The sequence below is a fragment of the Scleropages formosus genome, chromosome 20 (assembly GCF_900964775.1).
Source record: "Scleropages formosus chromosome 20, fSclFor1.1, whole genome shotgun sequence".
Taxonomy (NCBI): Eukaryota; Metazoa; Chordata; class Actinopteri; order Osteoglossiformes; family Osteoglossidae; genus Scleropages; species Scleropages formosus.
This window is the reverse complement of record NC_041825.1, coordinates 17454611-17469936: the sequence shown is the minus strand read 5'-3', so window position 1 is coordinate 17469936 and position 15326 is coordinate 17454611. Positions and strand designations below refer to the sequence as shown.

Genomic DNA, 15326 nt, shown 5'->3' with positions numbered 1-15326 from the left:
AGAAATGCCTTGAAAACCTAACAAGGAGATAAAATCTGTCCCAAAGCCATAACCTTTTGTCAGAAAATATGTTCTAAATTTTTAAGTAACGCTTCCTAAACTATGCACACATTGTTTACTGCGTAGCTACTTGTATACACTTTTAAGGGCTCAGATTTCAACTTGTAAACATTATTTACACAATGGTCATTAAGAACAATTGATAAAATTACTTTTTTTTTTTCAGGGGGGGGAACCCATTACTAAAATTATAAAAACTAAAAATTGGTTAGGCAAATGTATTACATGTAACTGTGACATGTCCAAAAATGCTATTATTTTCAGCCAAGTTTAAAGTGGAAGGTTATTTTATTCACTCAAATGCTGTTTTTTTTTTTTTTTTTTTTGACAGTTTTGATCATTTCTTTCTGGGGTGAAACAACTTTCAGTAAATAATGCTATTTTAAAATGATCACTTGACCTTTTCTTTCTCTATTTTCCATTAGTCGTCTTCTAATTAGAAATGTCCAAATGTTTCAAATCATTTAAAAACATTTGGGTGCTTACTAGGTTTCCATGCCACGCGGCAACTGGTATAAGATCAGGTCGGAAGGTGGAAATGATACAGGGACAAATTATTCTGTAGCACTGGATACCCCTAGAATATGTTTCATTAGTTTCTTAATCCTCTGTAGCCAAGACTTGTGACTGTGGCAGGTCTAATGTGTGGTTCGATCTACAAGGCTTTGTGGAGGGTTAATTAGAAGGGTGTACTTAACATTTTCATTGTTTTTATTAATCCATATTACAAAGCCCTATGAACACAGCTCTGCTGATTTTTATTATGTTGCAGCTTTAACTACAAGTTTTTGTCAGGAATCAGAGACTTCCATTTGCCATTCCAGTGCGTACATGCAATGTCGGAGCCCTGCAAACACACATTACGTGCTACCAACCACAGCCACAAAAACAATCCATGCAAAACCAAGAGATGAACTGCGTACTGTACAGTGTTTTCTTTTGGGTACGGTTATAACGCTCTGATTAACGAGCTATCAAATGTTACCACACTGCTCCCAGTAGGTGATACTAGAGTTGTAACAAAATGAGACATAAAATACAGCAGGCATGGCTAAAGGCTACCTGTGTGTCCCTCCCTCATCTTTACCAGCATAGAGGGTGTTCTTGGCCATCAGTTTGACTGTGAACCGGCTTGGCAACCCACACAGCTCTTCACTGCAGTTGGGTGTGCGAATTCTGTGACAGGCCTAATTCCGGCAGAGTCTTTGTTTCAGGGAAAACCCATATTGTTTCAGCTAAAGCTTTTCAATACCCTGTGCAGGCCTGGTAGGTTATTTTTGAAAGCATGTAATTGTTATAAATAAATGAAGCTGTGTAATGCAGGAACGTATTAGCATATTTATACTGTTGTAAAATTGTTTGTATAAATGCTCTATCTTGTGGTCTTTTTCTTTACAGTCTCAATGATACAATTATATCTTATTGTTCTCAAAAGGTTAAAAAAGTAAAAATAAATACAAAATATTCAGCAAATAAATGGCAGCCACTATGAGTAGACACTAAATATTTGACTGCGGGAAACCTTATGGACAATGGTACAAAACTGACTTTGGAGCATGCTGACGTTTACTTCTTAATCAGAACTTATAGGAAAGTTCTCCGCATTTTTGCATAAATATAAATTAAAATTAGGCTAATGGGCAAGAAAGAATATTCAGAAACTAATTCTTTTATTTTTCCCGTAAACATTACTAAACATTTTGTTTTGCCGAGAGTTTAATGATATGGGCAGGCAATCTAATTTGTCTAATTTGAAATGGCATTTTAATAAATGCCTCTCTATTTAATGAAATGTAATGTTACGCACACATTTCAAGTTGTGGGTTCTTGAAGAGAAGTGGTTTATGATGTTGCTTTTTGGGTATGGCTAATTAATTATAAAGTAACATCCGTCACTGCTGGCATCACGGAGTAGCTCCAATGGGTAGCCCTCACACAGGAAGCATATGGGAAGGCAACTCACCTTGTGGGGCAGGAACAAACCATTGACACAGGCAACCAGGGAAGCAGTGTCTTCTGCACTGGGTTGGCCACGGATAATGACCTGTTGGGGCAGGCGTGGAGCCGGGGGGGGGGTCAGAGCTGCTGCTGTGCACCAGTAATGAGGCAGTCTAGTGTCTGACCTGTTTGCCTGGCCTTTGCTCAACCTTCAGCTTGTTATTCCCTTTTCCTGGGCTTGCTTCTTTAGACATTCTCTCACAAGTCAGGCAGTGATAGACATGATTTCCATGTCAACTCACATGAACAAATATTACTTACACAGGCTATAAACTCTCAAAAAAAGAGGTCTAAAAATACTGGTGACAATGGAATTAATGGCATTATGATTCTCATCTGAGTGTTTCTCAAAATCTGTGTTTCTACACAAACTTGGACATACTGTAGATTTGAATGTTCAGCACAAGAGCTTAGGCAGTAACTGAGTTACACTGGACCTCAAGTTACATATATTGTTCTGGTATGTTACTTTATTTGTGTGCGTGTGAGTGTGAGTGTGTTTAAGAGTGAGTGTATGCAGCTCACCTGTTTGAGTGTATAGTGTTGTGCCATTAGGCTGCGGACCATTTCTGGCAGGGCGATGGGCACCTTAACCAGACGGTCAGAGAAGGCAGCCAAGAGCTGCTCAGAGCGCCGGGCCCACTCCTGCCGGCCAGTGTACTGGGACAGGCGCAGCAGGTTCATGGCGGAGACAGAGTTTGCACTGGGCTCTGCCCCATCCTGGTCTGAAAGGAAACAGACACTGCAGATCTGGAACATGTTACAATGCATAAACCATATGTGTAAACAACATTACCTCATACAAAACAAAAAAGTCCCCTCTAACTTGAAAACTCAAGCTTCTGGTCAGATGAAATCCTTGCACATTGGCTCCTCAACTTATGAACACAATTTGAACTGGGATGCTTGTTGAAGTGTTAACATCTTCATTCTATCATTTTTATTAACGTAAACCTACATTAAAATTGAAATTAATTAAAACTACTGAAAACATTCCTGGCAGTTTTTACAACTCCCAACCGAATTTAGATTGCTGGCTGATTTGTCACATAAGAATGTCCAGAGTTTTTTGGCTTCTGGCACCATTTAGCATCCCTTTATATATATATTATGTAACAATCAATAAAAGTTTAATGCAGATGTCTTGCAATTTATTTATGGATAAGGTTCTGTAAAAATCTTTGACATAGCTACACTAAAAACGCTTTACATTTCAACAAATGTACTGACTTTTGAACTACATTAAAATTAAAACTAATTTAAGACAACAGAATCTAAATGGGCTGTAAACTGCAGAAACAGGCAGATACAAGCTGTTCCCACACTCTTATCCTGTTACGGTACGTTGTACTGCCAACTAATGGCTGGATGCAGAAATGTAAGTGGCATTTCCTCCACAGCAGTGATACTTCAGAAACTTCAACGGGCAAATAATTCTAAGCACCTTAATACTATAAAGGCGTCAGCTAAATGAATACATGGAAATGTTTTCTTCCACCACCTTGAACTGCTCTTAAAACATAGCCCAGGTTTACTTTCTGTTTATAGTTAGACATTTTCCCTAGAGTACAAATCTGGTTACCCTTTAGAGGGGAGCAAGACTGCAGATAAAGCCACTTAAGGCTGTTAACTTACTGCACTTCACCTTGTCTGAACAGACCTGTTGTTTTCACCCTGTGACCTCATCTCACACAAGTACCCTTCAGCAGCAAGAACTGTGGAGGTTGCTGTGGCACTATAATATGAGTGAAATGAACACATTCGCAAAATAAAAGTTCTGGATTGTTACTTTCTTTGGACAAAAATACAAATAAACACACAACAAAATAATATCATATATGAAGACTTGCGTTGAGATGGCTGCACAGTGGTTAAAAGTCTAGATTTACATGACCAAACCCTTGGCATGTTTTCAGCCAAGTACCATAGCTGCTCTAATAAACATCTAACTGTGTAAAACTGCAAAGACTGCAAGTAACTCAGCATAAAAATGTCTACAAATAATTTACATTCAACAACGACAACAACAACAATAATAATAATAATAATAATAATAATAATAATATCTTTTGATTCATCCATTCATTTTCAGAACCATTTATCCTGCTTAAGGTTGTGGTGACAACAGTGACAACTTCCACAAACGCAGCAAAAATCTTTGTCTCCTCCTGGGTATTCCCCAAGTGCTCCCAGGTGAGTTAGGAAATTATTTCATTATTATTATTATTATTATTATTATTATTATATCCCCAATCAGTCTGTGTGGAGTTTGCATATTCTCCTCGTGTCAGCTTGGGTTTCCTTCTACAGTCCAAAGACATACAGTTCAGGTGTATTGGTGATGCAAACTTGCCTGAAGACTATTAATGGATGAGTGACTGTTTGTGTCTGGCTACTCTGCAATGGACTAGTGTCCCATACAGGGTGTACCTCCCCTCAGCTTTGCACCAAGTGCTTTTGCGACAGGCTACAGCACAACCCTGCTCAGGACAAGCAGTTATAGAAATTGAAAAGATTTTTATTATTATTTCCATATATTATTATTATTCACAATGGAGAGATTGCAGTAATAATACATAGAAACACAAATATTCACCCACAGAAGTCGGTGTGCTCAAGCAAGGAGATAATTTATTATTATTTTCATTGAAAGCCATTTAACAAATGTGAGAAGAAACGAGGTTAAGTGCTGCAGGGTTCTTGGCAGGGTGTAAAATTGAGACTGACATAGGGTTTGGGAGGTAATCTGTCTTCTGTTGTGACAGCAGCGGCAGGCCTACGCTCAGATACAGAAGTGGGTTGTTACAGTGAACTCTTGGTTCTTTTCCCCACAAGCAAACGTGGAACCAAGCCCTTCAGGATGTCTGAGGCTTGGTCATTTAATCCTCCCAAAACGCATATTTTTTTTCATAGATTCTTAAAAAAAAGTCAGCTCAAGTCCTGATGTGGCTTGACCCCTTTCAACATAGCATACTGCCGATGCAGGAGGTTATGAAGGGAAATTAAAATAATTATTTAGTAGGGGGGGCGCGGTGGCGCAGTGGGTTGGACTGGGTCCTGCTCTCCAGTGGGTCTGGGGTTCGAGTCCCGCTTGGGGTGCCTTGTGACGGACTGGCATCCCGTCCTGGGTGTGTCCCCTCCCCCTTTGGCCTTACGCCCTGTGTTGCCGGGTAGGCTCCAGTTCCCCGCAACCCCGTATGGGACAAACGGTTCATAAAATGTGTGTGTGTGTGTGTGTGTGTGTGTATTTAGTATAGGGAAATTCAAATATAACAGTGAATAATCCTGACTTCAATAACCCATTTCGGGTAAACACAGAACATAACCAAAGGGCAATGGTGAAAATTATATAAAGAGACATTTAACACTAAGACAGTGATGCTGCAAATGCCCAAAACTATCAAAAAAAGAGGTAAAGGAATCAAAGGCACTATAATCCTTTTAGGCCAAAGCTTTGCTCTGCACAGTAAGCAAATGATGAGCCAAGTTTGGCTTAATGGCTTGTTCCTGACATTGACTTTCTCATGCTCTTACATGGGAAATCTACCATTTGGCTGCAGTGAAAGGGGTGAATCCAATTTAAGAGGAACTCTCTATGCAGGAAACTATCTTCCAAAGTTAACTTTCCTAGATTAATTTATTTAGAATATAGACTTGTTGTTAATAAAGCTTTTCCTGGGATGAGGGAGGTGAGTAGGTACCCTAGAGTGACAAGTGATGAAGTGGCACTGGTTCCAGATCGCCCATATCAGCAACAGGAAGATCTGACACCGGTGCACTGAGAAAGGTGCTGAGTGTCAAGTGACAGTCAGAGATGCTCTTACCCAAACCATGACTCACATACCAGAGGCTTATTCTAAATAATTTTCCCAAGTCCTGATCATTAGTCCATCCACCAGTCTGCCCGTCTACAAAGCTGCCCATCTATAAATCCACCCACAACATCACCTGCCAATCCAGCCACTTACTAACAAATATACCCAACCACCAATTTACCAAGCTCCAGCAACAATTACACACCCTGCCCACTTCACACCCACCAGCCAATTGGAGCGCTCACCTTGCTTGAGGACCAGCAGCAGGGTTGGGTCTGTGGGATCGCTGCAGAAATAGCCTCCACCCTGACTGTCCCAGAAGAACTGGTCCTGCTTGAGCTGCAGCTCCTCAGCCCAGCTGAGCCAACGAGTGTCCAACGTGGCCTCATACAGGTCGAGCAAGCCACACACCACAAACGCGTAGTCGTCCAGGAAACCTGCGATGGGAGATGCACTGAGACATAGATAGAGAAAAAACAAAATAAGTGAGATCATTTACTATAATCACTATGAACAACAAAGTACTTTAGTGAAGGAATCAAAACGGTGAAAAAACCTGAAAGACACTCTAGCCCTTCACCAATGCAACAATTAATAAAAATTATATCAATTTGGCATGCAAAGTGAAAAAAACACATGGTGACAAAACCATTCACTGAATCCCAACATGACAGGATCCCATTGGCGCTGAATTCCTGAACCTGCGTTCACTGTGGCACCTCAAGCAGCTGAGGGCTGGTGGCCAGATGGCAGATATGGTTGCAGACAGGCCGGCGCTGGGAAGAACATGTGCGACGAGTTGACAGCTAGACTGACTGGAGTGCAGTGTGGCAGATTCGGTAAATACTCTCAAGCAAAGGAATAAGGTAGCAGGGTGTCTGGCCCTTGATGGCATTTGGTTACCTCGTATCACCAAGTGGCTGGGATCATTGTTTTGCTGACCTGTTGTTGAGATGTCCTACACAAATCCAAATATCATTCAGTCAGTGGGTTGCAGACGCAGGGTACTCAGACTCAAGAATGAACGCTCAGCCAGTGACCTCACACATTTTAGTGAGAGCGATGACAGCCGCAAATCACAACTATTCAAACGCAAGAGTGTTCATGTTGACAGCAAACTTCTACGAAATCTCAAAAAATCAGGACTGTAACAGCTGAAAAAAGTATGAAAAACAGCTGAAAAAGTATTTAAGATGAAAGAACAAGGCCTGTAGTAAGAACACTTGGACAATTTTGCTGCCAAAAAAGAAAAGATAATAACAGGACAAATTGAATAATTTTTTTGGTAAATAATCATATCCAGGGGGGCGCGGGGGCGCGGGGGCGCAGTGGGTTGGGCCGGGTCCTGCTCTTCAGTGGGTCTGCGGTTCGAGTCCCGCTTGGGGTGCCTTGCGACGGACTGGCGTCCCGTCCTGGGTGTGTCCCCTCCCTCTCCGGCCTTACGCCCTGTGTTACCGGGTAGACTCCGGTTCCCCGTGACCCCGTATGGGACAAGCGGTTCTGAAAATGTGTGTGTGTGTAATCATATCCAGTTAATTTTTACAGTCACTTTTACCCATTTAAAAATAGTTCTATTATGTTTCAATAATCAGTCCTGTTTTATCCTGTATCACAAACTGACCCAAAAAGGAACATTAAATTCCATTACAGTATATTTTAAGAATTTTAAAAGAGGACAGAAGATTATTATTAAAAATGTAAAACAGGACATGAAAGAAATTTCTAGGTTATTCAAATTTTAAAATACAAAGGGGTGTGTTTTTTGTTACAAAACTGTTTTTTTTTTTTTTTAAAGAAAAAAGGATACTTTGCCCACTTCTTTAACTAATCTATCAAAGTGACCTGGTTCATGCCTTATTTTAAACATGGGCAGGACAACATGGTACATCCTTTATAAAGAAACACTAAATACAAAATGAACTAGATCTCCTTCAATGGGAAGAATGGGACTCATACAGTAGAATTCAAATAATAATGTTGAGATTCATATTTATTGAAATAGTGATTTCAGATAAATAATGCTGAGATTGAATATGATTTTAGTGCTTTAATAATGCTGAGATTTTATATGGTATTATTAAGATGCAAGTTATTCACAATATGCCACATCTGTGCTGTATTTACATCTTTTTACTTGTCCCTTGTCTACGCCAACTAATTTACCACACCTTTAAAAAGTGAAAAAATCTATACATGACTATACATGATTCAAAGCAACTTTTTAAAATGACTTTATCAAGGCTTGCAATCACAGCAAGTGTTTTTTAAATAACAGACCCCATTAAAAACTGACCCTTAACACTTTACAAAACTGGTTTGATACTAAAATATTTATTTACATCAATTATCTTTACCATTAAACTTGTTTCTCAAACTCTACTGCTGTGAGCAAACCTAAAGAACTTCATAAGAAGGAAGTGCTTAATTCCTGGACATATTAGAACATATCCAGACTCAGCTTTTTTCCCCCTTTCAAGCATAGTCATCCTGCAAAGTTATCCTGCAAAGTTGGGCATGAAAAGCTGCAGCATCTCTCTAAATTCCCGTTTAAACTCAAAGTGTGACTGCAGGAAGACTAACACTTCAGCACTTCTGTCCTCCTTCATGCTCACTTCTTTGCAGCACTGCATGGTTTTATGATATTTACACATTTGTAAAAGTTTGCATTCTTGTTTTATTTGTTCCATTGTTTTTTTGCATACAAAACTCGTATATGGCTGTCACAGAACGACTGAAATATTCCATTACAGCTATACCACTTAACCATAGAAGCCCTGTGGCTCATGGCTAAATCCAGGCGCAATGCAGCATCTAATTTCTTCATTTGTTTTTATTGTTTGTTTGCCGATGTCTATGTAAACTATGGTAACTGTGTAGATATAGTGCCTCCAGAATGTTGTCATCCGTTTGTGTTACTGTTGAAAGGGCTGCGTCCATTGTCTGTAAGGTTGAGTCCATCCATCCCTTAGCTGCTTGTTCTCTTTGTTTTTATTTTACTTTTCCAAGCATTTCTACTCTTTGCATGATGTACACACACACACACACACACACACACATTTTCAGAACCGCTCATCCCATACGGGGTCACGGGGGAACCGGAGCCTACCCGGTAACACAGGGCGTAAGGCCAGAGGGGCAGGGGACACACCCAGGACGGGACGCCAGTCCGTCGCAAGGCACCCCAAGCGGGATTCGAACCCCAGACCCACCGGAGAGCAGGACTGCGGTCCAACCCACTGCGCCACCGCACCCCCTTGCATGATGTATTTAAAGCATAACTTCAGTGTCATTGTTTGTGCTTCTAACGAGAGGTCTGACTTCATTTGATCGATACCCATCTGTGTGTTTTCCTAGCACCACAGTTCATAGTAGTCCATGTTTTCCCATCTTGTTTATTAAAGTCCAGCTTTCACACCCAAATATAGTATATTTAAACAGAATTTCACTGACTGAACAATTCTAATCTTTATTCTGCTGACCACAAGAGCACATCTGAGGATCTTCTGCCGAACTTTCATTGCAGCTATGCCAAGTGTTAATCTTTGCCATGCCTTTTGACTGCTAGGTCCCTCATTGATGATTACTGGCCTCAGCCAGGAAAACAAACACTAAAGTTCGCTTCTTTTCCATGTGTTATGACTATAGTTTTCTTAAAATTTCATTACAGTTCCATTTTTTTCCCTATAATCACTTTTTATTAGGGTTTTAAAGTCTTCATCATCCTCTCACATTAGTATGGCACCATCCACATGTCAAGGAATATGGATGTTTCTTCATAAGGTTTCTTCCTTCACAACAGATGCTTATCAGTGATTCATTTAGCTTCTGACGTTAACACTTCTGACCACTGATAACTATTTTATATACAGCTATTAAAATGCCTATTTGTTTTGGCCAAAAGCCAAGAGCTTCAAAACAATACTATTAACAATAATAATGAGGAAATTAACCATGGGAAAAGGTTGCATTAAAGGGTCTCTTCCCTCCACACAGTCAGTTCTGCTACGTATTGCCATAGTGCATATTGGCTTATAGATCTTAAGCCCTTCCCAGGCACCAGCAGAAAACACAATAACTAAGCAGCTGATATACAGGACGCTCTTCCACAGCCACCCATTTCAGTCCTCCTTCAGCACCTCAGTAATCCAGCTCAGCATGGTACCACCTCTCTGTCCCACTCTCCATCAGTAATGCTGCCAATTACACTGACTTTCTTCTAACTCACCATGTTACATGTGTCAAATACATATGAGTGCAGGCTCAGGTGAAAGATGCTACTCTGATCCAGGACATTTTCCATACAATAGTTACCTAGGCAACAGTGATGCCTTATATGGGACAATGCATATCCCAAATGGTTAATGTGCAGGGTGGTCTCTCAACTAACCTGCCAACCCTGAGAGAATATGCTGGACAGTGTCTCCACAGGTCACCACTGATTGTACAGAGCCCTTCATCCAGGACAGAGCTGAACATTCTCCATTATGCTGGTCCACTCATTGCTAAATTTTAGTGACCGTACTTGATACTTGTCAGTTATATAGATCTTGCAATGCATTAAAACAACAGTTAGATATTTATGAAAATAAACTTTGTTTGTTTATGGTCTTGCATGTTTGTATTGCTTTACTGGGAGCATAATGGGAATGTGGCTGAATGGGAAATGTGAAATTTCAGAAGGGGGGTATAGGGGGACTGGGAGAGCAGAACAGCAATGCAATCAGCAGAAAACAGCAGACTTTCCTATAAATTAATCATCTTCAATCTGGCACTGTTCTGGCGCCTCGGAATTATTAAATTCTGAAAAGGGAATCCTCCAGCGGCAGATGGAAGCAAATTAAAAGCGCTCTGACACATTTCAGCTCTCTGAACACGCGGCCGACAGCGAGGCGGCCTTGGATCCTGTGAAGAAGTTTTTTTAAAGGAACGCTAGAAGCGAGAACTTCCTCTTTGTTCTCCCAGGGAGCGCGGAGTGGCGGGCGGGTGGAGTATGACAGAAAACCACAGAGAATTCTGCCTTTTCAGAGCATCTTGAATTCCCTTGGATTGTCATGAAGTGTCCACACCAGCTTCGATGGGCCATATTACAGATGGTGACAACGTGCAGAAGACCCCCAGAGCACGCAAGCTGCAGACATGCTGGTTTTTGTGCCCCTGCGTCCACACTTTTGGATGGGAAAAGGACAACCCAAGCATACACTGCTGCCAGGACATTCAGCCATCCCCCAGATGAGCATCACAGCAAGTAGTTCCTAAGATGAGATTAATGGACCTCCCCATACAAATGCAACGAGGAATGTGACACCTCATCAGTGGTTACATAACAGACATATTGAGGAACAATATTTCAACCAATGACAAATATCACTGATGAAACAGGGAGAAATGTACCTCATCCTGAAAATGACCAAATGGAAAAGGTTGAGAAATGTTGATGGACAATAATGTACATGGACTATTCCAGCAAGAAGGCAGACAAACTGTATTGATGAATGGGTTTCTGGGAATCCCTGCTGTCACTATTCTGGAATCTCCTCCCAGGGGAAGTGTGCTGAGCATGCAGTTCAGTATGAGCCCAATCTGTGCACCAAAGAACACTTTTAAACAGAGAGCACAAGCCAAGGAAGAAGGGCAAACTGTGTTCAGAGGTCTGGGGTCTGGGCTGGTGCTGAAACTTATGCTATTTCCCAGGACAAGGAAGCAAGGGGAAGAGGACTCACATCTGTTCTACCTCCATCTCGTCACCACGGTAGCAGGAGTGCAGAATCACTTGCTTGGCTTCGTCCCACAGGTGGTCCTGGAGGAACTTAGCAGCCTGTTCTGCTCGCTCCACCAGCGCCTGGTCCCCCAGCACGGCACCCACACGTGCAAACCCAGACAGCATCAGTCCTACGGACAGAAAAACTAGGTCAGCTACACCTTTGACCTACCCTAACACTCTTCACACAACAAGGGGCACACTGATGACTCGGTTTATTAAGCACATTGTTGAAAGAATTACATCAAGTCGTTTGCACCACGGCAGTAATTACAGAGAAGACGGAAACAAAAGTGGCATGCAAAGCACAGAGGTATTGGTCCTTACTTTTTGTATTTGAAGATCATATCTAGAAGCAGAGACAATATCAAAGTGCTTCAGTAAGGGACTAATCCCTAAGGAGGAGAACACCTCAAAAAAACAAAGGAAATCTCCATTTAAAAAAGCAACTTGTCAGTACTTTTGAAGGCACCTCACTTCATATCCCAGCCCTCATGACTGCACACACAATAAAAGTGTGTGCACTCCCTCATTACAACCCAAAGGCAAGAAGGACAACCCTGGAACCCCCGGGAGATCCAGAAGCTGCAGACGGTGGCTCTGCTCAAGTAGCAAAGACAGGACTTTTACCTTTGATGAATGGGCCGAATCAGCAGAAGAAACTTTGTGTGTTGAAACCCTGAACTGAAGTAAATTAGCAAAGTAATGGGGCTTGTCGGAGTAAGGAACACTTCAATTAAGGCACGTCTCAGTCTACCCTTAATTAAGAAATCAGTTCATTAATCAACTGCCCAGTGTGTGCTACTCAAATACTATTTAAGGCATAAGTCTCCTGATAGGCCTGAAAATTACACACGGCAACAAAAAGGAAAAAAATGGATCTGCTCCAAAATTTCTCATTTTAGTTCGGTACATGACAATATGAACAACATGATATTCCAAAATCATGGCTACAAAAGTTACTGCGTATAGGAAACGATTATTTATTTTGAGGTAAATTCTCCCTTTGCAATAACTCATGAAGCAATGGACCCTGTTTGAATGCTACAATCTAGGAAGGCAAGATTTCAGTTAATTTTGGATGGTCGGCTTGACACCCCTCACCATTCCAGGAGGAAATCATCTTTGTGTCCAGGTGAGGAGACGGCCGGCCCCGCCGGACCTCAGCCAGCCTCTCCCTGGCTGCAGCCAACTCCTCTTTGGTCTTTTCCACGCTTAAGCCGAAACGAGTAGCCGTCAGCTCTGCCGAGTAACGCACAATAAGCACATTCTGGCCCTGCAGCTCGCCATGAGGGTCCTGCCCAGGTACAGTTGGTGGGCGATAGACAGGATAACATCCAAGGGAGAGACAGGAAGATGAAAAGAGGTATAGTGACAGGCTGATGTTTTTCATAGGCCCCTTCTGTACACATAAAACACCTCCTGCTGTTATACAACTACAGATGAACACCACATGCATGTACAGTCTTCCAAACACATGAAAATAAATACATTTTTAAGACACCCAATGCGTGCAATGACAGGGGTGGGAAAATATTCAAATCCATAAGCTCCAACTCAAGAGTGAAACCTGCAGAGATACCATTCCATCCAATGTACTGACATTTGATTTTTTTCTTGCTGTTCAATACTATCCGTTGCTGTATTGCGCCAAGGGAACTGAGATCGGTTTTACATGTCTACTGAAGCAATGCAGGTTAAGCACCTTCCATTCAAAGGACAAAGCAGCGTCTTTCTGTGTTCTTGCATCTCATACCTTTTTTGCTGTGAGTCCTGTTCCAAAAAATTGCTATGCCACCTGCTGCCAGGTACTGAGTCTCTCCCTCTACTACCTTTCACTCCACCACACACCTGCTCAGGCTCCACATTTCCCTGCTCCTTGACGCCATAGTGGTGCATGAAGATGTCTGCTCGGGTGGCCCCCCCTGTGGCCCCCTCCACAGGCTCTGGCAGCAGGTCCCTGATCTCCCCGGCAGTCCACACACAAAAGGCCCCCTCCTTCTTCTCGGTGGATGCCATGGTGGGGAGGGAGTCTGCATCCTCTGCACTGTAGAAGCCCCCAGACTGTGGGGCAGAAGGGAGGAGGTAAGCAGCCCACCACTCTCCATGGCAACAGAGCACAGAGCCCCCATTACATATACGACAGAAAGTTAGAGCTGCTGGGCAACTTTAGACAAAATGGGGTCTGCAGAACACATGCATGCACATAAATAGCATTGGAGAAATATTACTCAGTGAATATCAAAAACAAATTAACTAGTTATATTATAGAAATTCTTTGTTGCATAATAACTCCATAAATCTTGGGAAAGACACTGATCTGAACGGAAATAACTTTATTAGCGTGTGCCGTTCAGTGTTGTTGACCCATTCATCACACAGGTAGCCATTCTGCCCTAATCGCACAAACGAGGGACATCATGACCTCGTTGGCCTAGTTCAGGAGATACTTCCCAACCCACACCCCATTACATATGAAAACTGGCACAGCTGTGTCAGCAAAGCATGTGAATAGGTGACTACAATGCAGAGGCAGGGGGTGTGTGGTGCAGATTGTTCACCTTGTCACTAAGGTCCCGCGAGACATACAGCAACACGTCCCGGGCCACGTCTGCAAAGAGCTGCTCCCCGGACACCTGTGTGGGACAAACACAGTGAATTGCTTGCACAGAGTACCCTCTCTCCTACATCACTAAGCCAGGTGCAAAAAGGCACAACTCCCCCCATAGCCATTTACGCTCTCTATACTCTGAAAAAAGGTTACCCCGCCCTAAAGCGGAAAATGCACAGAAGGGAATGCTATATACATCTTCTGGGCAGAGAAAGGACATCAAATCGGAAGTAGTCTAGCAATTAAAAACTTGGTTTGCTAACCTGTAAGTTACTGGTTCAAATGTGAGAAAGTAACTGCTAAAGTACCCTTGAGTAAGTACTAAATGCTAAACTGTTCCCATAACAGCTACTGCAAACTACCTTCTGAACAATGAGATAAAACCTTTGGCTCTGCAATATAACAACAGCAATAATAAGCAGGACATATACGCTGAGTTGCAATACAACAAGGGTGTGCAATGTGTACTGTGGTGTTAATGTGTGAGTGTGTTGGTATGACATTTTACGTTCACTGGAAATTTACTCCTTGCATTTTTTTCTGTTTTTGGTATTCATGTGTAATATGCCATTGGCTTTAATGGACATCTCTGCTGAAACAAATAAGAGACATCTAACAATAAAGTTATATCATTGTAAAAACCTACAACATGCACAAAAATGAGACAAGAAAATACTAAAAAAAAAAAAAAAAAAAATACAAATGAGGGCATGTGGGCCATGCAACATTAATAGCATGTGCAAGGACTGCTGACTGCTACATGTGACTGATGTGTGAAATATGCACATCTCAGCTCACCCCAGCATTCATTCCTCTGCACTACCGTGATTAAAAGTTTAAAGTGGGACATGGAACATTCTGCATCAACAGAAACAGGACAGGACACTATTACGGGTTTTCTGTGCACAAAGCAACCATAAGAGGTGTCAGGGGCCTATTTCCAGGTCTTGTGGAGCGGAAAACAGACGTCATGTATTTCTAAGCAGAGTCCAAAGAAGTGTGAAGTCGGATCCAATAAGCACATACCCTTGGGTATCTCGTTTTGTGGACTAAATGTTCAGTGCTGATTCTGGTAGTTCAATCA

The 15326-nt window shown here is 41.9% G+C and overlaps 1 protein-coding gene across 2 annotated transcripts in view; it reads right to left on the bottom strand.

The window, feature by feature from the left end:
* Window positions 1–15326, bottom strand: part of spata20 (spermatogenesis associated 20) — a 39014-nt gene that overhangs the window by 17233 nt on the left and 6455 nt on the right. For both annotated transcript variants that reach the window (XM_029246680.1, XM_018761924.2), the window contains exons 9-15: window positions 14193–14267; window positions 13483–13695; window positions 12736–12928; window positions 11594–11762; window positions 6119–6327; window positions 2584–2783; window positions 2024–2104 (exon numbers count right to left, since the gene is read on the bottom strand). In XM_029246680.1, coding sequence (XP_029102513.1) covers window positions 2024–2104; window positions 2584–2783; window positions 6119–6327; window positions 11594–11762; window positions 12736–12928; window positions 13483–13695; window positions 14193–14267 — 1140 coding nt within the window. The remainder of the gene's footprint in view (window positions 1–2023; window positions 2105–2583; window positions 2784–6118; window positions 6328–11593; window positions 11763–12735; window positions 12929–13482; window positions 13696–14192; window positions 14268–15326) is intronic.